The sequence below is a fragment of the Phaethon lepturus genome, unplaced genomic scaffold, assembly GCF_000687285.1.
Source record: "Phaethon lepturus isolate BGI_N335 unplaced genomic scaffold, ASM68728v1 scaffold33184, whole genome shotgun sequence".
Classification (NCBI taxonomy): Eukaryota; Metazoa; Chordata; class Aves; order Phaethontiformes; family Phaethontidae; genus Phaethon; species Phaethon lepturus.
In genome coordinates this window covers 5,547-29,546 of record NW_010533156.1, presented here as the reverse complement: position 1 = coordinate 29,546, position 24,000 = coordinate 5,547, and the positions used below count along the sequence as shown (strand labels likewise).

Genomic DNA, 24,000 nt, shown 5'->3' with positions numbered 1-24,000 from the left:
CCTGAAGTTACCGCCTGATAACTGCTTGCAAGGTATTTTACAGGTTTTACTGGATAATTGTCTTCAGGTGAGAAAACAAAAATATTTTTTCAGAGCCAACATTAGACCAAAAGGACTGATATTCTTACAGTGACAAACAAAAGCAGCATAAATTGTTGATACAAGTATCCATGTGCAAATAGTTTTCAGGCTTAGTCAGCACTTGCATAACCAGCACAGGTAAACAGAAGACACAGGCACCCACTTTCAAAGAAAATACAGTTCTGTTCAAGCTCTGGACTTGAACTTCAGGTTGAAGACCAAACAAACTGCAATGTCTTTCTTGGTCCTCACAGTATTTGAAACAAAGAGATGAGTCCAGCATTAATCTAGCCCTACCACTACTAACCAGGACCAGGCTAGTAACAACATTCTGACAGATGCAAAAAAAGGTCACGCTCATAAGCTTTCGCATTAGAGAAACTTCACCTTTGCAAGATTCCCTCTCTCCTTCTCTTTGCTGCCTTCATCCCTACTACAGGAAAGAGCTCTGGAAAGTTTTTCAGTCATTCAGCAACTTCATCTACTTTCCCAATTCCTCTGGTTAAAAAGAGTTGCTACTGTGAGTAAGAGTGGCTGGTGGCCACCATTTCCAGTTCCACACTGGCACAAGGAGGAAACAGCTCCTGCTCTTAACAAACCGTACAGGTAGAGCGGCATGGGTGGATTTCTTGGATACTTTGGCTTACTTTGATTGCTTTAGGCTCACATCCCCTCTTCCCAACAGCTCTAAACACCCCTTCTTTCTTAGTCAGCAATACTACCTGATTCCATGATGCTACAGTGATTAATTTATGAATGGTAAACTAAAAAAGCAAAATTAAAATCTTTACACTTTCCTACCCATTAATCTTCTGCTGCCCCAACTCTAACTTCTCTCCTGTACTGCTGTACTTCAGGAATCTCCTTCTACCCTCCTCATATTTCTTGCCGAATTCAGTTAGGCTAGGACCTAGAGATTTTACAGGCACAAAAATAAAAGGAAAACACCCCAAATACTTCAGCACCCCCATCCCCACCACCAACAGTGAAGATCAGATGGAAAATGGAGGGAGGGGGAAATCAGATAAAAGCAAGTAGGGTAAATTTTCAAGAGCAGCACTAATGCCCAAATTTAGCAGCAACAACAGCTACAATTGCAGCAAACACTTCACTTAGTAGCATCTAGTAGCATACACAGGTTCTTTTACAAGTGTGGGAATCAAAGGATGTAGTGAAAATGCAAGTAATCAAAGAAATAGGTCCCTCAGCCTTCCCTGTAAATTAAGAATAGATATTGAAAATGTATCTGACAACAAGTACTTGAAATAATTGGGAAATGAGTTTAGAAGTTTGGCTGAAATACTAATGTCTTGAGCAGTACAACTGACCATTCACAGACTCTCTCTACACTAACAAACATCAAGGATGTTAAAAGTGCCAAGATCTAAGTCCGTGTGGTTCCAAGTTATTTATGATGCCTTGGGAAGTAGCTAAAAAATAGTTTGAAAGATGAGTTATTATGCTCTGCCAAGCAGCAACAGAGGCAAGACAGAGCTTGTTCAGCCTAGAAAAGCTAATCCAGATTTGAAAAAAGTGTCTTTAACACACAGGTACACGCATCTCATTCACATTAGCTCAGCTTTCCACTAGTCAAAGCACCCAAGCTAGGGTTGCTACTACAGTGAGGGGAAACAGTGCTATTGCACAGCATAAGGATAAAAAAAAAGGGGGGCGGGGCTGGGGAGAAAAAAGGATTTAAAAAGCAACAATCCTTTAGAACCAATTATTACTGAAGTTGCACATTTTTGACTTTATAGTAGTTTGTTCCAAAGCCTTGGGAAAAGTTATCTTAAAGCAGTATATGAATTTAATGGTTAAACCATAGTTTAATGTAAGTACGGGTCACGTTACTTCAGTAATAGCCCTAATCTGAAGGTACAGCCAATGTCTAAGGAAATAAACTGAACAAGGGCAAAATAAACTCAGCAATCACCAGCATGGCATTAAAGAGGTATCAGAAATCAGTCTGAGGCTTTTTATTATTACAAGAAAGTTCTTAACATTCACAAATTTAAGGTGAGAGAGAAGCAGCTAGAAAACAAACCAGGCTGTCACACTGCTCGCAAGCAGACACTATCGCTGGTGTCACTTCTTTGGCTTTGAGCTCTTGCCTCCCTTTGGCTTGCCTGCCTCCTCCAGGCCAGCATTACCCAAGGCACAATGGCAAAGGGTCTGCTGGGTGCTCTTTGCTCAGCACTGACATGGGACAGGGCGGCTTCCACCACCTCTCTCTGAGCACACACTTCCAAAATGTACAGCAAATTCCACTCCCATAGGGAGGCCATCTGCATAGAAGTCTATACACAGGAGGTAGTAATTGTGATTTTTAAATAACCCCTTTGTTTTCTCTTAGTTAACTCACAACTCCCTTCAGCTTTTAAAATAAAACAGAACAAAAACCAAAAAACCAAAAAAACCCACCAAACTTTGCTATCCTACCAGCAACAGCCCCAGCCTAAACAGTATTTTTCTACTTCAGTGTAAAGAGAGACAAGCTAAGAAAAGTGGCACTCCTGCTGATCAAAAATTTTATTCTTGGTGAAAGGCCAGTCAGAAGATGATTAGAGCAGTCTTTATACAGATGAAGACCAGCTACTTTTATCCTGTATCCACAGGGTGATTCCACTTATCATTACCACTAACAGCAGTTGATAGTCTGAGCACAGCAGTGTATAGATAGGGCTGCCCGTGCCAACCCCTGACGTGGCTATGCAAGTCAGACATTACCGAAAAATCCAGTTACAGAAGTGGCAAAAAGTTGTAACTGCACACACCTACTGCACATTACTCTCACATACTCTTGACAGTACCAACCCACACAGTGTTTGCCAGTTACTTCCAAGCTTGGCTACAAGTGAATTCAATTAATAGTAGGGTTTTTTTCCTGGAATAAGGTGCTACAGTGTAGGAGCACTTGAACAGGGCTTGAAAGGGTTTACAGCTCTTGACAGATTACCTTTGGCTCTTCTAAAACAGGCATAAAAAGCAGCACTTTAAGATAAAGAAGAAAAGGGGAAGGTACTAGATGAAACAGCATGATTTTCAAAAAACCTTCAGGTAAGAAGATTGATCTTACCTTTTAATCTTTTCACTTGAGCTTACTTATCAGGGTACAATTGGAAAAAAAAAGTCTGTCTTTGCAGTGAAAGCTGGTGGACCATGTAAAACAAAGTCACTAGTTTATGTTTGTCACTTTACTGTCAGGCTTCCACTCAAGATAGTTTCTCCTCAGAGCAGCTGGTTGAAACAAGCCTCAACTCCTGGAAATCCCTCAGGATTTCCTGTTGTTTTACAGAGATCTCACCAAAAGGGAACTCTGCCTTTCTTCTCTCCATGTCCCCAGTTTCCACACAGGTATTATCTAACTTAACACCCTTGCACAAAACAAAACAAAACAAAATCCAAAACTTTCCAGAGCTCTCTTGGGCCTCTGCTTCAGTAACTCTTTATTTAACACTTTTTATTAATCTGAAACAGTGTTTTGGAAAGAGAGACTTTAGACACAACAAGTAGGAACATAGCAGTTAATTTAGGCAATATTTTTACATATATATAGGTAAAAAAATATATTGTCTTGATAAGAAATAATGTGTAACCTGATTAAGAAACAAGTCCCCAGAAGCTATGCAATACAGCAAAATTGCACTGGCTGTATAGCTGACACCAGAATAGCTAACTGCTTATTTTCAGAATTTAAAAAACGTCACCCTAAGGACAGACCATTCCACCTAAGAAGCAAACCTGATTCTTTTTTTGAGATTGTAAAACATCACTGAAGAGGCTCCAGATTGCTACTTGACTTTAGTTGGACTTTCTTTCCCGTTCCCGTGCAGTCACAAAGTTAAGAAGGTCGATGGCTGTAACGATGCCAAACACCATTTGCCGCTTACTGGAAGAACCATCAGTGTGATCTACACAGAAACAGAGAGGGGATTCTGTCTTTAGGAAGCACAAAACCCACACCATCCCACTTGGTTTTAATGGCACTGTTTGTAAAGGCAGGTGCCAAGCCAACCCTACTCCACATGTCACGGCCTGTTTGTGGAGCTGGTTATCACTGATGACGCTCATACACTGAGGGGGAACCCAAATGGCACCTTGACCAACAGTCACACAGGATTTTCATTTCAGAAAGGCTCCACACCAAGACGGACTTAGAAACTGAAACATTATGGAAGAAAGGATATGAGTCCGTCAGATTTATTTTTCATGATAAGAATTAAAACCAAATTCTCTGTTATAAAGTGTATTTTCCTCATACATTAGTTCCTGTGGCTCTACTTGAAACAGCTGCAAACTGATATTATCCTGTTTGATCCAGGGGCCACTAGAGGAGGACGTGCAACACTACCATCTTCCTACACCATTGTCAAATACAGAATTAGTATAAAAATCACAATACAATATTTTCCAATTTATGTCCAAAAAACTTAACCATCTAATCATTGCTGCGTTGAGAGCACAGGTTCAAGTGATTGTTCCTAGTAAGCAGAAGCCTTTGACCTGGGAACCAAGAGGCCAAGTGACCTCTGGCCCTTTATCTGTGGTCTAAGTTCCCTCTTCCTAAAGTCTGGCTGTATTGAGATGTTTAGCCTACTCATACTCAGTTTGTTCAGCCTACTGGGTTGGCCTGGACTTCTCATTTACTTCATCTTTATTCCATTGCAAGCTTCTAGTGAGATTCCGGGTTTATAAATAGTCATCACAGAGTCAAGAGCGCATCCTTATGGAGATTATCAAGAACAAGCCCAAATTTGGTAACTATTCTTCATTTACAGTTATTAATGAGATAGCTGTCAGATAAATTTATCTGGTGAGCCTTAATATTGTTTTTAGTTTAGTTTCTCAGTGTTTGTAATTTTGCAAGTTGCCTGCTATAAGGAAGATAAAGCAGGAAAAAATACTATTCACATGTAACAGTGATATACCCTAGCTTTGAAGATTTATTTAGTCATTTCCAGTTCATAAACACAGTAAAGTTTTGAGAAGGATGAAGAAAAGTAAGAGTTTGGAGGAAAAACATGAAGTGGAATAAGTTAGTTTAAACGAAATAAACAGGAAAAAGAAATATTAAGCTATCTTGAAACGGTGATGTCAGTGTTGACATCTAGATCTTACTAACCTTTATGAAGTTGTAATAGAAGTTTTGCTTTAAAAAGGCAAAAAATTGAAGTGTAGTTAGCCTGTGACACTCACTGTGACAGAACTGCTGGAAATTGTATGACAGGAGTAGGAAGAAGCAAAGATCAGTTGTACTGCAGGAGTTCATTCACTGGCTTACTGCTACTAACAAAGCCACTGTACAGTGGTCTAGACTCAGGCATTCAATTTTGAGCAGTAACTTGTTCCAAAAGCAGGTACATAAAAAAAAAAAATCTTCCAAAAGCAGGTATGTGGGGTTAATGGATTTAACGTTTACTCCACAAAAATTACAGTGCTAAGGTCTTACCAAGTGTTAGTAGCACATAGTTACATACACAGAAAGAGGATTTGGCTGCTTCGGAACTTGTTTACACACTCACACTTGTACTTGCTTCTTGTTACCACTCAAAGATTGCCTCTTACAAGGCACAGTACATCATACTCACATTGAATTTGTTCATGAACCACTAGAGCAAAGTGGTCTATTTCCAGGATATGAGAGAGTTTCCCCAAGTTGTCTTTCAGGTTAATCTGAGGAGAGAGTTAGAAAACCTAAATAAAACAGTCCTTCATATGTTTAGTGGTCAATTATCCCCATATACTTCATACAGTATTAAAAAAAAAAATACGTCAGCATTTATATACTGCTCCCATCTGAAGTATTGTAAAACACTAACAAATCAAGGCCAACTTAAAAGATCAGAGTTTTCTTTGTTTCTAATTTCCAATAAAACAGGACAAAAAATAAAGCACTATGTGAAGTCATTTATTCTGGTTCTGAAAACACGATGAATATACTGAACATACTGAATATCTGGAAAACGTTAATGATGAAAGAAGGTCAAGTGTTCTATGTGTCTAACAAAAGAAGTTACCATAAAGTTCATTATACTTGGTGATTTTACTCTAGCAAGACTAGGAAAAAGTGAATCAATCGGGTTGCAAATCACTGTGGAAGTGAATACCATCTGCAAAGGCAGCAGGGGAACAGAGAAAAGCCCAAACAAGCCAAAAACAAAACCAGGGGTGAAGATTGCTCATCTAACACTGTATTCAGGTGCAAATCAACGAACTGAGAATTAAGAATTCATTTTTAGTGAAGTTCAACTTTGCTAAAACTAAGGAAGAAAGCACCCTGTATTGACTCTGAAGAAAGAGATACAGATCCTTCTGAAACACTTAGGTAATCACCTGCCAAAACCATTTGAGAGAATGCATAAAAATATTCTTCCTACGTGGTTTAACATATTAAGGAGCAGCAACAGGTCTATTACCCAAGTCACTCCCCCCAGTTAACAGCAGCATCCACCATCTGACGTATTTTCATTAAAGGGGATTAAAGGAATGTACAGCAGAGTGTTGCACTGTAGATTAAAAAAAGCCTTTATCCTGCAGTGAGCTCAGCTTGTGACTGAGGAATAAATGCCACAATATGAACAGTTGGGCTGCGCTGCAACACAGAACTCTCGTCTCCATACTGTGAGTTAGAAGAGATCAAAAGGATTCCCAACAGCCTGTGTTTAAGGGACCAGCAGGCTATAGTGCATACTGAAGCATCAATCCTTAAGCTTGTGGGTCAAGCAAGGGGTGGGGGAAAATCTGGACCTTACTGCACAGAGTCAGCTATCAGTCACCACCACTGACAAGCAGCTTTGTGCAAATGTACTGCAAAGCCTAACTTTTGAACCTAAGTTCAAAGCTCACTGAAGGGGTAAAGCCCCTTGCCATCTGATTGTGTATAATCAATAGACCTGTTTTCAGGGACTGGGTAGGCTAAAGACGACCAGGACAAGCAGCCTAGAGGCAGCACTGGGACAATTATGAAGACATAAACATGTTTTGAAGTGCTTAATGGAATGCCCACAGAGTTTTCACCTGTCTCACTACTGCTCATTCAAGCTCCCTAAAAATTTTGCCCATGCGTTTTCCCACATTTAAGTTTTTTTTTTTTAAGCTACTAAGTCTTTAAGGCAATTAACCTATACACTTGCTGCTAGACTACACATGACCGGGACTGCTTGTTTGGCTCTAAAATCAAGGGACAGAGCACTGCTCGTGGCCCTACAACCAAATTCTTTCCTTCCCCAGAAGTAGGTTCTGGTCCGCTGGGAATGTTGAGGACAGCAGGCCTTGCATTGTTTAGCAGAGTGCTAAATGGTTTAGGACACTAACCAAAAAAATCACACCAGGGAACAGGCTAACCATTAAATATTAGGTATAGTAACAAGAAAGTGTCAGAGGCCATGCCCCAGCCCTATTTTCTGGTAAAGGCAGGGAAGAAATCTGCTAAGGCTATGTCTGCACCACACCTAACTGATGTTCATAGTTGATGCAAAGGTCCTTTGGGGAAGAAGGGGTGAAGGGGTAAAGAGACCCCAAACCACTGGAACTAACATCTGACTCCACAAGAACAGCCCTCCTCTCCACTAACACACAGCACTTCTTTGGACTAGCAAATTATCCTGTGACCAGTGTTTCAAAGCTGTAGAGTACTATCCTACTGGAGACTTTAAAAGAGATCTAACCTTTAGTCTTCCATTCTAAGAGACCACCACAAAATAATTGTGGCGATCACAGCAAAGAAAGCTTCCTGTGTTGACAAAAAGACAGCCTGTGACTAGCCAGGCAAAGCTAAGCCAACCTCTTACTGATGCATGCTGTGGTACAGATGCTAACTGTAGTGTATTTTAAGTCATTTCAGTGACACAGAGGATCCGTTTTCCCAATTTCACCAGTACACAAGCCAAATGAGCTTGACTAAAATGGTAAGAAAAGCAAAATCCACAATAGTTCCGAGGTTGTGTGCATTTAACCATGTTTCTCCATCAAATCATCAATTCAAATGGAAAATAACCAGTGAATGATGCTTTTAGTTAGCATGTTAGCAATACCACCACTTTTGTATAACTCCCATCCTCCACCACGAAAAAGGTCAGGACTAAAGAGAAAAACAGTTAAGCGGTTCTTTACTGAAGAAGCATGAGAAACTTCAAGCTGCCCATGGAAAAAAGCCACAGCCTCAGAAGCACAGAGAATAGGCTACTACAGCTAACACCCATGTAGCTACAGAAATGATTGCACACCACCAGCCCCAGGAACTTTTAAGGTGTCCAAGTGAGGGAGAACGTGAACTAGAGCAGTTTTGTTACGCACCACATTTCCACCTGATGCTTGATTATCTGTCTGGGAAGGAAAAAATAGTTTCCGTTTGTCTATGAAGTACTAGCATCCGCTCTCAGCCTCAGGGACTTGGTAGTTTGTAGATGGAATGGAAGCATTATACATACTTACAGAATACAGCACCTCATCTACTATGAGACAGTGCTAAAACTAAAAGCCTGGTGAAAACTAGGTCAAGCATTCCACGTTAAAAACAAAATAATTTTCCTGCAAAAGCAGCAAAGCAACAGCAACAATACTTTTATATTCTAGAAAAGCACCCACATAGCTGGGAAGTTGTGGTGTCTTGGCACACCACACTGGATCAACAGGTGAAACTAACTAACATCAAGATTCACATATCTCAACAACATCAGTTTTCAGCAGCCATCCCCCTGTTTCAGCAAGGCGTCTGATACAAAAGGTACATAGTTGCTTGTTTTTAGTTGATAAAGAAATTATTTAGAAGAGCTGTTTCAACATCTCCCTGTCTCTTCCCCTGGATAGTTACATTGCCCAGATTTGTGGCAGGGTTTTTGGGGAAGGAGGAAAGGCAAAGAAGAAAGCCTGCTGAAGCAATGGCACAGCACAATATAGAGCCACAACACAAACCTGAGAGCTACTGAGTGACCTAGGACAGAGTTTAGCACACATCTGTGCTCAGTAACGGCTGCTCTGTGCAGCCCCAGGTAGACCTTACTCAACCCGATGCCATTGTAGTGTTTAGGACACCTACACTGGTACTTTAAACCAGAGAACTAGCAGTTGTAGAATATACCTGCTTACCTGTTTAAATTGCTTGTAGATTACTTTGCTGACTTCATCTGAAGGCTGAACTTTTCCAGCAAGTAGTGAAGAAAGCATATTACCCAGGGTAACCATGCCCAAAATCACTCTGGGGAAGGAGAGAAAGAAGATAGGGCTAAACAACACAAAAGCTTCAGGTGTTCCTGTAGATAAAAGCATATGCATTTAGCCAGCCCGAGAAATCAGTTCAAGTGCTTCATGGTAGAAAGCAATATTATTGATGGTATACTTGGATTCTATGTCTCTGCAGGAGACAGAGTCCAGTTCTCGGAACTTGTAGAGACTCACAGAGAAGTCAGCAGATACTGTGGGTGCCCAGCCCTTCTGAGCATCAGGCTCTTTGTATCTCTAGTTCTTGCAGCTGAAGAGCTTCTTGCAATCTGAGAGAGCTTTTGAAAAGCACAACTTAATTGTTTTACACCCTCATCTGTCCTTTTGAAAGGTGTGACAAGGCCAGACATATGCTCACCTCAATTTTGCTCATTCCCATTCTCCCTACAAGGATGTTGCAAGGACCTGCAACAATTAATCCCTTGAGTTAGCACTGTAACTGGAGAGTAAACTCTTCATTACTCAGCCTGTCCTACAAGAGACGTACAGGCATCCATAAAGTATCCCAGCTTGCTGGGGACACCCTGGTTTACAGAGGTCACTACAACATTGCACTATAATGCAGTGTTCTGAAGAAACTGGGTGAAAGCTGTGGTGGAGATGAGTAGGTTTGGGGTTGTTTGTTTTAAATATGGATTTTTGCTTTCTTAAGTTAAACAGTATTATAAAAAACAATGAACTTATCCTGCAGAGACACACTGAGTAAGTGTATCATAATAATCATTAGAAGCTTATTATGTGAAGGGCAGGACAGTCCTGGCATGACAACATTGGGGTGTTTAAGGTAACATTTCTGAACTGTGTTACTACAACTGAAGAAAGATGAGTGAGAGGATATTATACTTCTAGTAAGCATTTAAAGGGCATCCCTTACAACCATATGTATCACTTATGGATGAATAGTAATATATGTGGACATACCCAGATTCATCAACAACTGGTACCTGGCTGAATCTCTTCTCCCGGAGAATTTCAACAGTCTTTGCACAGGTAACAGTTGGAAGCACAGTCAGGGGTGCAGAGAGGCTTAGTTCCTGAACACTGATGTTCCACCACCTGAGGACGAAATAAAAAACAAATCCATGCAAGTCTTACAGAGAGAACAGAACCAGTTGTTCATGTACAGTGGCCTTCCACACTTCAGGAATGAGAAAAGGCTGCAAGGGAGAGTCAGGATTCTGCCAGAGTCAGTGGAGTTTCAAGGCTTTCAAGTTTTCTCCCCAATATCTGAAAGTCACTGAAGTGTGAGAAGGCTTTAAGACTGAAACTCTTTTCCTCATTTCATCTGCTTTCTAGGATTACAGACAGTGGAGACTACCAGTTTCCCTAGTTTCATTATTTATATCTTACACAGAAAACTTTGTGCTCCTACTCAAAGAGCTAGCCATATTTACAGTCATTATAGGTAGCAATTTAGGGAAGGTGCCCCTCCGCCTACGTAGACTTGCAGTGCCTTGCACTCAAAAATTCTCGTCTTCAAAGGGTTCTCTGTATACTACTTTTTCATTTCAGATACAACCTTTTTCATTAAAAAAATGAAAAAGAAAATCAATAAAACACCAACCCAAAACCAAAATATTAAGTACCAGGTTTTCTGGTGCCATGCAACTCAAAGAAGGAAATCAACTAATTTAAGCAGATTTGATTAATAGTTGCAATTATACACATCAACACAATAGCATGAAAGATTAGCTAACTCAAAAGGAAGTAGTGTAAATTGAAGTGAGCTTTAAATTAGCAACTGCCAGAAAATCGATTGAATAGACTCATGAAAATCCAAATGGATCTGACATGCTTACCAAGGTTTTTTGAAAAGATCATCTTCTTTCATGAACCCTTTCTGAAACATCCATTTGTCACTCAAGAACTTGGACCTGGAAAGCATCAGGAAGTGAAAAAGCTCATTAGCAGACTGAACATCTGACAGCAAACCTAATAGCACACAAAAGACAACTGTTTACAGCTCACTACCACTAACAACTAAAGCATAATTGAAAATATACTGCCATTTGCCCTCCAACCTTACCAGTCAGGGGACACTAAGAAGAAACACACATAGGAAGAAACAGGAATCCCATAGGGAACAAAGTTTCAACTACATCAGTCCCTTGCAATACCACAGAGAGACTTCTCCTGAGTACAACCTGTACTCAGGCAAGGTCTTTCAGCAGTTTCTAGTCATCTAGTATTGTGCTGGATGCAACAGAAGTCAGGAAACACAGCTAAAAACATGATGTTTTGGGCTGTTTTTCAAAGCGGTAGGAGAGAAACTTCTCAGCACCGATCAGAGCTCTCACACGTCCACCTGTAAACTCACCCCAACACTGGCTGCTGCTACAGTAGTGCTGTGGTCTGCTGTGGACACAGGCAGAGAGAGCAGACAGCCTTACAGGGACCCTTCCAGGAATGGGATAATACCAACAGTCCCCAATAAATAAAACAGTGAAAGCAAGCCTTTTCCTGTGAAAGATGCTAACCAGTGATGCTTATATACTGAAGTCAGACACAAGGGGGAGCTCAGCTTTCAGAGGGCTAAGCTCTTTTCTGTTCCATGTCAGACACTTTCTAGATACCTCAGAAGTTGTGCTCAAACACATTCCTTGCTTTGTTAACTGGGTGCTATCAGAAATATTTATTCAACTCGCCACTGCTGTAAGGAGGTCTGAGGGACTGCCTCACCCCTTTTCCCAGAGAGAAAACAAGCATGTTCTTACATGTAGTTCCTGATAGAGTCAGGGAGGATAACAACACAGCGCTGACCTTCCTTCAGCTCTTTGGCTGCCTTCACAGCTACAGACATGGCACTGCCTGAGCTACCACCTGCCAAAATGCAGATCAGAGGCAAAAGTGTCATACTGTAAATGAAATGAGAAAGAATGAAAGAGAGGAGGACAGACAGTAGAGGATCCCGGGGTGAGGAAGACCGCTTCTGAAGTTGAAGGAGGTCTCCCTAACCTGCACAAAGCTTCAGCCTCCCGCATGCTATTCAGAGAAACCCGAAGGATTGGCATCTGCTCTTACCACACAGCAGTCCTTCCTCTCGGATCAGCATGCGTGCTAAAGCAAATGACTCCTGATCATTGCTCTTGTACCACTGGTCCACTGCCTGGGAAAGGGCAGGAAGAAAAAAAAAACAAGGGTCTATTTAAATGAGGAGGCCTAGGGGAGCTACACAACTAGTGTGAATTCAGCCCATGCTCTTTGAGGTAACAGCTGCCCTACTGAGCCACGTGCCTGGTTTCCACCCTCCAAAATGCCAAGTGGGTTTTTTTGCCAAGGTAAGATGATCACATTAGCAAAACAGGCTCCTTATTGAAACCTCACTGTGAGAGCAGGCTGTTGTGAGACAGCCACAGAGAGCATCAGTTTCCTCCCCTCTTGGAGGGCTTCCCAGGGACACAGGCTCTGTTCAGGACAGTCATATCACTTTTGGCCAGGAGGGGTTGGGGTGCTTTGTTGGGTTTTGTTTTTTGTTTGTTTTGTTGTTTGTTTTTTTTTTTTTTTTTGATTGGTTGCTTGGGTTTGGTGTTTGGTTGTTTGTTTTTTTTTAATTAAAAAAAAAAATTACTGCATTCTAGGAAAAGGTTATCTGCTCACAGCATTTCCACCTAGCATTGTAAAACAAATACGGCCAGTGCAGAAGCCTTCCGAGGACTGCTTTTGCTGATGGAAAGAACAGATATAGTTCTGTCTGCTAGCCCTCCCCTTTCAGCTCAAAGAAATATTTCCCCTTTTTTTTTCCCCTCCACCTTTAACCTCACTTCTGCGTCCCAACAGAGGGCAAGGGAGAGAAAAATCAAGAAGCATGACTTACAGATCTATCCAACACTGTGGGGATAAAATCATATCCAATTCCTTCCACTTCATACATTGTCTTGTCAGTCTTGTTCAGTTCTTCTGGTGTAGCAAGGATGGAGCCTTCAGGATCAACGCCTATAATCTGGAGAAGCAGTTTCCACTTTGGCTATCATGACACACTGCTTTTGAGAACACAGCTGTTTACTCATGAGCACTGGCCTCATTACAGCTGTTGGTGTCACAGTGGCTGCACACACAGCCAAGCTAACAGCAACCTAGTCTCCTATTCATTTCTTCCTGGCAACATACACATCCCCTTGTGAGCAAAATACTTTGCTGCTTCTGGCACCTTGGCAACCCATCCTGTGTCCTCAGGCTGTGGACACTAAGTGAGGGGCACCACTTGTTCTACAAGGGTTTTGCTTGGTTTAAACAGAAGGCAGGGTTTCCCTGAGACAAGATTGTCCTCATTCACACATCAGGCAATATTACAGCCAATACATTTTGTGCCAAGTGTAAGCAAGTAAGTTTTGTTTTGTTTACCACTCCTTGCCTATGTAGGAAAATATTCACGACTGAAACATAATACCAACTTCTGTGAGGAAATCTAACACAGCACACAGGTAGACACGCAGGTTGGTGTGTGCAGAGAAGATCTCACTGGGTAAAATCTCAGCAGCTCCAGACAAGTTAGTGAAGGCAGAGTCAGAAAGGAAACATAAGGCTCCAGTACACACTAGAGAATGATGTTTCTCAGACAGCCCATGAAGGGATCTGAGGGCCATTTTTCATCTGCTCAGAACTACCTTCTAACTGACAACATCCAAGAGCTTCCCAGGGCAGTCTTGCAAGGAATAGGACGTGCCAAGTGGAGCAGTTTGAGGTTCACTCCACTAAAGAGAAATGCTTTAGGCTTGCCACTTACTTTGCAACCTGGACACTTCTCCTTTAGCTTTCTGGAGATGCCAGTAATAGTACCCCCAGTGCCAGCTCCAGCCACCAGCATGTCTATTTTTCCTGTTTAAAGGTAAGGGATAGAAGGCAGTTGTGAAATCTCTCCCAGAATGATGGATTAAAAACCCACTTAAACCTCAGTATGGACTTTCTTTAACAAAAATGGGCAAGATAGGGCTCTTTGCTTCCCAAGAGCTGTGTTATAAGACCTACCGTGAGACCACCTTGCTCAATGTCCATCTACTTCAACAATGGTTTTGAAATGTCCATCCAGTGGCCTGGCAAGGTACCAGTTTGTGGTACTTTGGACAGAGCTGGAGGTGGCCCATACAGCTGACACCTGTAGCTTTCCTGTTACTCTATTTGCTGATACAGACAATTCATTCTTTAATTTAGAATAAGCAGCCCATTATATTAGGTAATTTACTGAATGAGTGCCAAGAGCATGGGATAAGTATTCATTACGAGAACTGTTAAACACAACTACTCTCTCATTTTCATGTGAAAAGTACTGTTTTGGTCATGAACAGTCAGATTGGTTGCAGGTATGACAATTCATTCTGTCACTCTCTACAATTTCCATGGTGCATCCTCATGACAGCTTTGTTAAAAAATACGTTTTAAAAGGTCATCAATTCACATACAAAAACAAATCCTTACCACTCAAAAGAATAACACCCTGGCAAGCAGGGGTATAAGCTCAGTAATAAGCAAGAAGTGCCTGGTCTGTTAGGAAAAATAAATATTAAAAAAAAAAGCCTAAAGCTAGAACCCATTTAGACTCTCAGCTTGTGGGATGGCAGTTTGTTAAAGTATCTTTAAACTTGAATTAAAATGAGTAAAGTTTTCCACGAAGACAAGCCAAGTCCTCTGAACAGCTAGAGCCACTTTTGAGGGGGAGGAGAACCCTTCACATGGTCCTCACCTGAATAGGAAAGAATTTAATATCTGATTTTCTTATTAGAGGGTCCCATCAGAAACTATACTGTTTTATAAGGCAGGTCAGTAGCCTCCTATATGACTTCATTCTACAATCTATGGCAAACACCTACATGGTAGACTGCAGCATTACATTGAACGCGTCCAACAGCTCTCAAACCAGTTTCTCAGCCGGGTGAGTTAACCCGGCTAAAGCTCTCTGCTGCCACAGCTCAATCACTTCTGGTACTCCAACTCAGCTGCCTAGAGCTAACATGGAAGCGACCCCTGCAGAGTAAAAGTCTGCATTTTGATGACATCTGGTGACAACTGCATCCAGAGCAGTCTGCACTCCTGAGGACTCCTAACTGAAGGAGCTTCCAGTGTATCAGAGTAATTGGTTTGAGAATGTAAAAATACCTACTTTGGTAGTTGTGATCAGACAAAAACGACCCTATTCTTTCATGCCAGTCTGCCTATGGCTTTTTGTTTTTTTAAAGCTAACTTAAGCATCACTGCTTTTTCTACCTCATCACAAGTAGAAGAGTCTAAAAACCAAAACATCTTTCTTTAATGGAAAAAAAATAATAAACTCAGTACTACAACTATTGAAATAAGGTAAATATCTAATGACACACAGCATATGTATGGGATTTACTGAATCAAAATCCATGCATTTCTCATCCACCTCAGGTTTCATTCTCCAGGTACCTAACAACAAGAGAATACTAGGGACTCATTGAAGAGAGGGTTAGCAGTAGAGCAAACATACCTTCGCATTGCTGCAGGATCTCTTCAGCTGTGGTGTCATAGTGTGTCAGGGGGTTGCTGGCATTACGGTACTATATTGAAAGATGGAATAGCCATTAAGTAGGTCAGAAAGATAAAATTCACATTGTTCGGCATTTCAAGAACATGACAAACACTCTCCAAGCCCCATGACAGCTACATATACTCTTTCCAGACTGTTTCCTTATCTATTATCTGGACCTAGGCAGAATGCACGAGGGGAGATACAACCTTCCTAAGTGACCCAATTTAAAAGGAGCGCTAAGGTGCCACCACCCTTCACTGCCAAAATTAGTCCTGTCTGTGAGACAGTTTCTCTTAGGAACATGACCTTTGTACCCATTCTTCCACCGAGCACTGCCAATCCAGGAGAAAGCCACCCCTGTGTGCCGCAGTTTCTGCAAACATAGGTTCGTTGCTGCCCTCTAGTGACTATAAAAAACTTGCGACCCTACAGCATGGTGATTGCTCAACTGCAGCTCCAGTCCTGGGACATCTTTTCCTCCAGAGACACGTTTAGGATGTTAAACAGTCAACCAAGGACACTAAGGAACAAGACTGCAATACCTCCTCCTATGCTATGCCTGCACCTCTGACACCTTGGCTCTTACCTGGTCTAGTATGTGTGCGTTGGGGATTTCATTTTTCAGTCTCCATGCTACTCCCACATGAGACTCAGGAGAATCAAATCTGGCAGTAGTTGGGGTCCTCACAATCTCAGCACCCAGAGCTCTCAGGACATCCACCTGTAGGAAATAAAGGTGGTCACAAAACCCCAAAACACTCTCCAAGCACAGAGACTTCATTGGGATGGAAGGTAAAGAAAACATCTTCCCTGCAATAGCATCCTTCGCAGTTCTCCTAAACCCCAGCCTCACATCACTGAGCCATGGGTCCAAATCCTTAATGTCATTTGGTCTTAACTAAGCTTTACTTGGGAGCCAGATGTCAAACTCCTGTTTCTATTCTAGGCCTCCAGGCCTGTAGGGACTATTACTACACATTGAGAAGCCTCATTCAGGCAAAACACCATCTTCTCTCATGCCAGTCACAACAGTGCTATAGCCCACTATTATGTGTTTAAGCACAAATTATGTATATTTACCTCCTCCTTTGGATACCGGCAGCAAAGGAGATCCTCCAGGGCCCTATACACCATTCAACTGCTACAAGGGGAAGAACGTTTATGACACTGAGCTAAGGCAAAGTCTGTCTTCAGAGGGGAGGGAGGCCTTTGGTGCTGCACGGCACACAGCAATGGTACCTCTCCCTGCAGAGCAGGTAAGAGCAAGCAATGGATATAGGCCTTCAGGGGATGCTGTTCTCATTTGTGCCACAGCCTTTCAGTTGGAACACTGGAAGTGTATGAACTGAGGTAAGTGGTTTTGCTGACAGCAATTTGCTGCCTCAACTGTGAGACACAGGGGATCTCTTCTCTAGTCTCTTCTCTTCTTTTGGCTGCAGGTGCAACACCACAGAACAGGACTTGCTCTAGAGCTAGACGTTTTGTGCTTTCCACAGTGAAGGTTAAGTAGACATTACCAGGCAGCTTTTCCTTCCCCGTTGTTGTGGTGACACAACTCAGATGCTTGCCAGTCCCCCTCAGTGTAGCTTGAGGAGCTCAAGGGGCTCCCTCACAGCCTTGCTCAGCCCAGTGCAGAACAGAAGAATATTCAAAGCTTCAGCATTGACCTCCTTCATCCTCCTTTGCTCAGTGAGGGGCAGCTAGCCCAGCAACAGATATTCACTTCAATACGTTCAGTAAATTTGTATATTAATATATATTAATGTATGTTGATACTATATAATATAATTATATAATTTTATTTTATATATGTATTAAAAAAAAATCTTGACATTTGTATTTAAAACAGTTACGACAGTTTTCCAAGTGACAATGCTGTGGGGATGGGTCTTAAAAGACATTTTCTGTCTGTGGCTAATCTAGCCAGCCTGGATCTCTCTGGGCACTGGCAACAGCCCCTCAGCAGAGTTCTGCCTGGCCAATGACTTGGAGACCAAGTGCCTACACCTGCATTGCTAAAGCCACAGCACTCATCTGCACCAGGAACTCTGCAAGTGCAAACATGCTTATTTTTAAATTATTGAAAATAAAAGCAGATCTGACCTTTTCCATGCTCATTTTCTCTGGCATCACAATGATACAGCGGTAACCCTTCACCGCTGCAGCCAAGGCCAGCCCAATTCCTGGAAGCAAGCAAAGACATGTAGAGCATACAGTGAGGAGCAACAAAGAACAAAACCCACAATACTAGCTTTGGCATGCCCTGGCTTTAATCAGATTTTCACCAGAGGCTTGAGTACAGTGTCTTTAGAGGAGTGGCAAAGGGAACATTTCTGGCTACTGGGGAGAGCTGGATTTACAGATGCTGCTAGTTCTTTGAAGATCACAGCCAACAGAAACTTTAGCCAAGAGTAGAGAAATTTGATGGGTGCAAACTGCTAGCTTTACCACATGTACATTACCTTCCTCCCGTCTCACCCACTTCATTTTTACAGAAGTAATTTGGGAAAGGAATGAGCTTTAAGATAAAGAAGACTAGAGCAATCATTTTGATACTGTCAGAAGAGCATTATAACCTCTATTGACTCACTTCTGCATTAAATACCTAGTTTGCAATGTGTGGAAACTAAGTCTGTTCTAAAAAAATGTGATTTAGATGCTGTTTGTGATTGAGGTTCTAATGCACTATGTCAACCTGCTACCACAGTGAAGTATGTTGACTGCTAGACAGACACCTCACCTCATTTCTACTTCAAAAAACTGCATCTCCAGCCTGATTCCTGCCTTACAGCTTGCCATTGTCTGCCTAACTGAAGAACCAAGCTCAGAACTGCCTTCCCCATAGAAGGGAAGCTTACACCTGTTATCAGATCACCTCTCTACTGGATAGCTAAACAGATCAAGTTAGTTGATAGGTGTCTGAGGTTAGACTGCATGGCACCTCCCCTGATGTTTTGGGTACCAGGCACAGTACCACCAACACATGTCCATAACAATGCCTCACAGGCAGTTTACCCTACACAGAGACTTGCTTGTTCAAAGCTGTCTGTTTCTACATGGTGCTGGATTTTGTAGGGGTGAACTTTAACTGTTCCTGTAAGAGAAGCATACCTCACACGTTAAGTAATTCAAGTAATGTTTAAATATTTTGGAAGGGGACAAAAAAATGCCAAACACACAAACTTTTCCCAGTATATTAGAAATAAATATGGATGCCCAAATAATTTAAAAAAAAAAACCAAAAAAAAGACAAATAAAGGCCTCACTAAGGCCAAAGACTGAAGAGAAGCCATCCAACACTCTCCCTTATGGTCTATGATGAAGAAAGCATTTTGAGACCTAAACTCTAGCACTTTGTACTTTCTGCTACTGACCTGGAAATGCAGCAAACATCAAAACAGGACTTTGGCTGAGGGAGAAGTGGGATGCAGAGAGGACAAAAATATAATACATTAGCTCTCACATTTAACATATTCAGTAGCTCTGAGCAGTAGCCTAGAGCAAAAGCCAATTCTCTCAGGTTACCGTCTGCCCTGGTCTTTGCTTTTACATGAAAAGAGACAGTTTTCTGAAGTAATTGTCCTGTATCTCCTTCAGTTCTGCCTCCTTGCTATGTTTTGGATTTTGTGGCAAGGAGAACCATTTATCAGGTATGATCCCAGAAAGCAGGATGTCCTAGTACAACCTCAGATACTGGAGAAATGCAATATATATAGATATTTTCTACTATATGCCATTGTTCAGGCAAGAGGTATAGCCACAGTCACAAGGGCTTCAGTTGCACTGCATCCCCACAGAGCAGCCGCTGAACAAACAGCAACAGATACGACTTCCCAGTTTTCTGCTGAAGGCAAGGGAACCGGTCACAGATCAGTTCATCATCCCAGTCCCTCCATTAACAAAGGCAGGACTGGATCAAAACAAAGATCTGCCTGACCTCTGTCTATCAGAAGACAACAGTGGATGCCCAAGAAAGAGTTTAAGAACAGGACAAGACACCTCTCCAGAACACATAAGGCAGGAGAGTAGACTGCAGCTCACCTCAGGTACCTCCTCAGAGGAGGCAGTGTACTTTATACTTAATTAGCTAAAGGGGCAGCATTCCAGGTATGTTTACTCCTCACCAGTAGAGCAGCTTAACAGAAGTACAACACAGCTTTGATGCAGGAGCCCAGAGTTACCTCCAGTCTGCTTGGATCATCAGATGCTCTGCCCCAGCCCCTGACTAGCGGGACTGTTCCTTCCTCCAGCCCTTCAAGGAGAAGACACTGACCCAAGTGGAATCTGTTGAAAATCCAGGTGTGCAAGGGCTATGTCAGCAGCCAGTGCTGCTCATCTGCCATCTCAACCGCACCAACATGGGAAAGGCTGTTTCTAAAACGAGGCCCACCTCACCTGACAGAGGGACCATGGGACTTCCCAAACAGGATAGGAAGATCCAGATTCACACCAATCTTTTGGTGGGTTTTTTTCCCCCCCCAATAATTTCAGTCAGACTTTAATCCCTGAATAGGACCTGAAGACCCTAGTGAATCTGGCCTAACACTTCCTTGCTTTTAAAGCAAAGGGCCCCTGCAAACTTAGCAGACCTGATTCCCAGCTGTTGTGGTCAGCATAGGACACTGCAGAATTGTTCCTTGTGCAAGATGGGAAAAGACACTGCTCCCTACACCATGCAGGCAGGAAGGGATCCTCTTTCTTCCTTGCACAGGCAACCTCCATGCTCCAATCTCAAGGCTGTCTCTTCCAAGAAAACCACATTTTCTCCCCATACTTTGCTAGGGTCTCTCCATCCCCCACCTGTGTTTCCAGAGGTTGGCTCTATGATAGTGTCCCCAGGCTTCAAGATTCCAGCCTTCTCAGCATCTTCTACCATCCTCAGGCTGATGCGGTCCTTCACACTGCCCCCAGCATTGAAGAACTCACATTTTGCCACTGGAAACAAAGAAACCAAGCAGAGTTCTTGAACAGCAGCCACTTGCTAAACAGGTTGCCAATCCCCAACATATCTGCAAGAACAACGCTGTTAGCACATCTGCCCAATTGACCTCTCTACTTTACAACACCAGAGATGGGGATTCATTTCACAGCATCTCCACTGTTATGGGTGACAACAACAAAGCAAGTTTGGTACTTGATGCTGCCCACAGAAGCCACTCTTTCAGTCTCCTCAAAATATGATATTTCCTTTCATCTTCCCTCTTTATTACAGCCCAGTCTTTAGGATAAAAAGCCCCAGGGCTCTTCCAGTGCAATAGCACAGGGGAAGAGAACTCTACCAAGATGCCTTGCCTCTTCCCTGCTACATCCTCCAGCCAAAAAGTTTCTCTTCTTGTTCAGCCTACACTTTCACTTCAGTACTCCCAGCGTTAATGCCTTCAATGGTGTTAAACATCACCTTTCGGGACTCTGAGCAGAGCCTCCAGATATCTCCAATATGGTTGGGTTTAACAAAAGCAAATAAACAAAAACATTCACTGACAGTTTCATCCCTTTCATAATTTTCGATGATCTTTAGTGGTAACTGCAGATCTGCATTTTACACACACTGATGAATATTCTGAATATTAGAAGCAGTCAAAAACTTCACACAACTTTAAAATTAAAAAATTATTTTCTGTGAAAAAAGTTTTACTTTTTCTATGAAAATGGAAAAGTTGCAGGAAATGTCCTCACGAAGTACAAGTTGAAAGATGTTTTAGATGACCAAATCCTAAAACCCTGAATATCTGCCAAAGAAAAAGAATTTTTCTCACCATTTTCTGCAGCGTACCTGCACTCCTCCTATGCCCAGGTTACATGACACTACTAAGGAGGACTACCAAAGTTTCTGAAACAGTGTTTCTTGTTTTGATTTTCTGCCTGCAGCAGTACTCACAGAGTTCACACTTGAGCCCATACTGCTTCCCAATCTTGTTGATGCGCACCAAGGGTGTATTGCCAACTTTATTCAGGATGCTTGGCATGATTTTCAGAGGCTCTGGCCTGGTACACATACAAACAAAGTCAGTGCATTCACGGAAGGGGCACCAGCAGGTCACACAAAAGCATCACAGCATTTCCAATGCTTTTTTATTTCAACCAGCTTTCCCTCTCCCCTTTACCAGGCTAGTTATTTTAGTTCAAAAGAACATCCACTGGATACTAATTCACAAAACATCAAGTCCTTGATCCAAAACAAGGATTAATCAGACATCAAACCAAGTGCTGAGGCAAGAATGAAGTGCTCTGCACTTCCTCCTGGCATTAAGTAGCTTAGCACTGCTCAGAGTCAGCTATTTTACAAGGAAAAGTCATTAACAGTGCAATCTTTGGTCTAGTCAGAGAACTGCTTGCCAGGTTACTTAAAATAAGTCAGTTTCACTCCATGTAGTTTCACATCTTTGGTGCAAGGCCCCTTGTATGCTTAATCTGGGTTCTTACCTTTGCTTACACATGGCAATTAAGAAGCACCAGCATATCTACATGCTATACAGCATCAATTTAAATCAGTCGTCTTTTGTTAAATCCACATGGCTCTGCGGGGACCTGGATTAGTGCTGTACTGGAAACCAGCAAATAAAAGTAACACTCACAGAGTGGTATGACGATGCGGGGAGGCAGAGAGGGGTTTCCCAAGCTTCCATGTGCATTTGCTAGGTAGATCAGGGCGGATCCAGTCCCTTTCCTTCTCATTAGCCTTGCAGTTCTCACTGTCGGTCCCACCAGGGAGAAAATATTTGCCAGATAAATGAGGGCATGAGTTCATATCTGGCTTCTCCTGGGAAGGAAGTGTAGGCATTTCATCCTTAGGGGAGGGAGAAGAGAAAAAAGACTGCGGGGGGGGGGGGGAAACAAAAACAAAACAAGAGTGATTTGTATGCCCTACTGTAACAAGGTCAGAGCATCTTTTGAGATTATCAAAGTTGCTCAAATTCTGCCCCATTGGAAACCATCCAGTGACATCATTGCCCCCCCTACAATAGCTGAATAATAAGTCCTTATTCTTGCCTCTGTCCCTTCACCAACATACCTATTTCCCAGTGTAGTGTTTCAGCATGCATCTTTTGTGAGGGAAGTCTGAACAGAAACTATTCTAGTGGCAATTTTCAAGACAGCAGTATTGCTTATAAGCCAAAAGGAGTAATGGCAACAAGTAGCTTTTAACACCCAAGAACAGGTTCTGTCACTGACTACAAGAGGTCCCGTTGCTGTATCTAAGACCTAAGACCCAGGTATTAGGGGAGAGAGCATAGTAGGTTTCAGTTGGACAAATACCATCCTCAAGTGTCCCCATCTTGTTTTTCCCTTATATGAAAAAAGGTCATAACAAATAGGTATTTTAATGGTCAGTTGATGTTTCCATAATACTGTGAAGTTGGGAAAGCATTTCAACATAATTTTGATTTGTCAAATCTTTTATCACCAAAACGTGAATCTTGTACTGCAACGCTGAGTGCAAAAGCTCAATACAGTGCCCTACATGAAGGAACTTAAACTCTCTGAAGCATGTGTTACTGTAATTAGCCTCCATAAATATCAAGAAAATAGGACAAATCTCATGGGAGACACCCCTCCCACACCAAAAAAACCCCAGCTCTCTGAAATAAAACCTCCCCATTCCAAGGAGAGAGGAACAGACTAAGACTACTTGGTAACTAATTGGAAAATGGTGCCAAAAGACTCTGCATTGCTACTCATAGTCATGAAGGAGAATTCTTCCAGCAAGGCCACTGGTTTCAATAGCACCTACCTCCACAGCATTCAGAAGAAAAAAACAAAACAAAACTATAAATCCCTCTGAAAACAGACAGGGCTTTTGCAAATTCTGGTGACAAAAAGACAGGCAAACAGTATTGCCCAAAGACCAGCAAGTACCTTAGACACAGAAACAGGCCTTTCCAGTATCAACTTCTCCATATTCTTTGGTGAAGGTAACAGAACAGCAGACTGGACTTTCTTCAGGAGACCGAGTACTGTGGGTCACGAGACTGGAATCCTGCTCAAAAGCTGCAGATCATGCAAGTTAGAAAAACAAACAAAACAAACAAACACATATCAGGAAACAGTCTCTCGTAGGGGCAAGACACACATCCTGCTTTCATAGGGGAAAAAAATAAGCTGCAAAACAAAGTGAAGAGGACTTGTATAAACAGGATGAAAAAAAAAAATCATGCAGCAGAGGTATTGCGCAAGACCAATGGAGAGTCTCCTGACACTGTTCTCCTCGCATTACC

The 24,000-nt window shown here is 42.1% G+C and overlaps 1 protein-coding gene across 1 annotated transcript; it reads right to left on the bottom strand.

The window, feature by feature from the left end:
- Positions 1 to 3,867: 3,867 nt before the first annotated feature.
- LOC104619274 (cystathionine beta-synthase-like) lies at positions 3,868 to 23,683 on the bottom strand. The gene is made up of 16 exons (XM_010285091.1): positions 23,642 to 23,683; positions 22,360 to 22,571; positions 21,663 to 21,769; positions 20,585 to 20,719; positions 17,888 to 17,967; positions 16,371 to 16,505; positions 15,743 to 15,812; positions 14,024 to 14,115; positions 13,115 to 13,240; positions 12,322 to 12,406; positions 12,015 to 12,120; positions 11,100 to 11,174; positions 10,222 to 10,356; positions 9,169 to 9,277; positions 5,670 to 5,754; positions 3,868 to 3,992 (listed from the first exon to the last, which is right to left on the bottom strand). Exons 1-16 carry the CDS (start codon positions 23,681 to 23,683, stop codon positions 3,883 to 3,885), a joined length of 1,704 nt encoding a protein of 567 aa, XP_010283393.1. The 3' UTR covers positions 3,868 to 3,882.
- Positions 23,684 to 24,000: the final 317 nt, after the last annotated feature.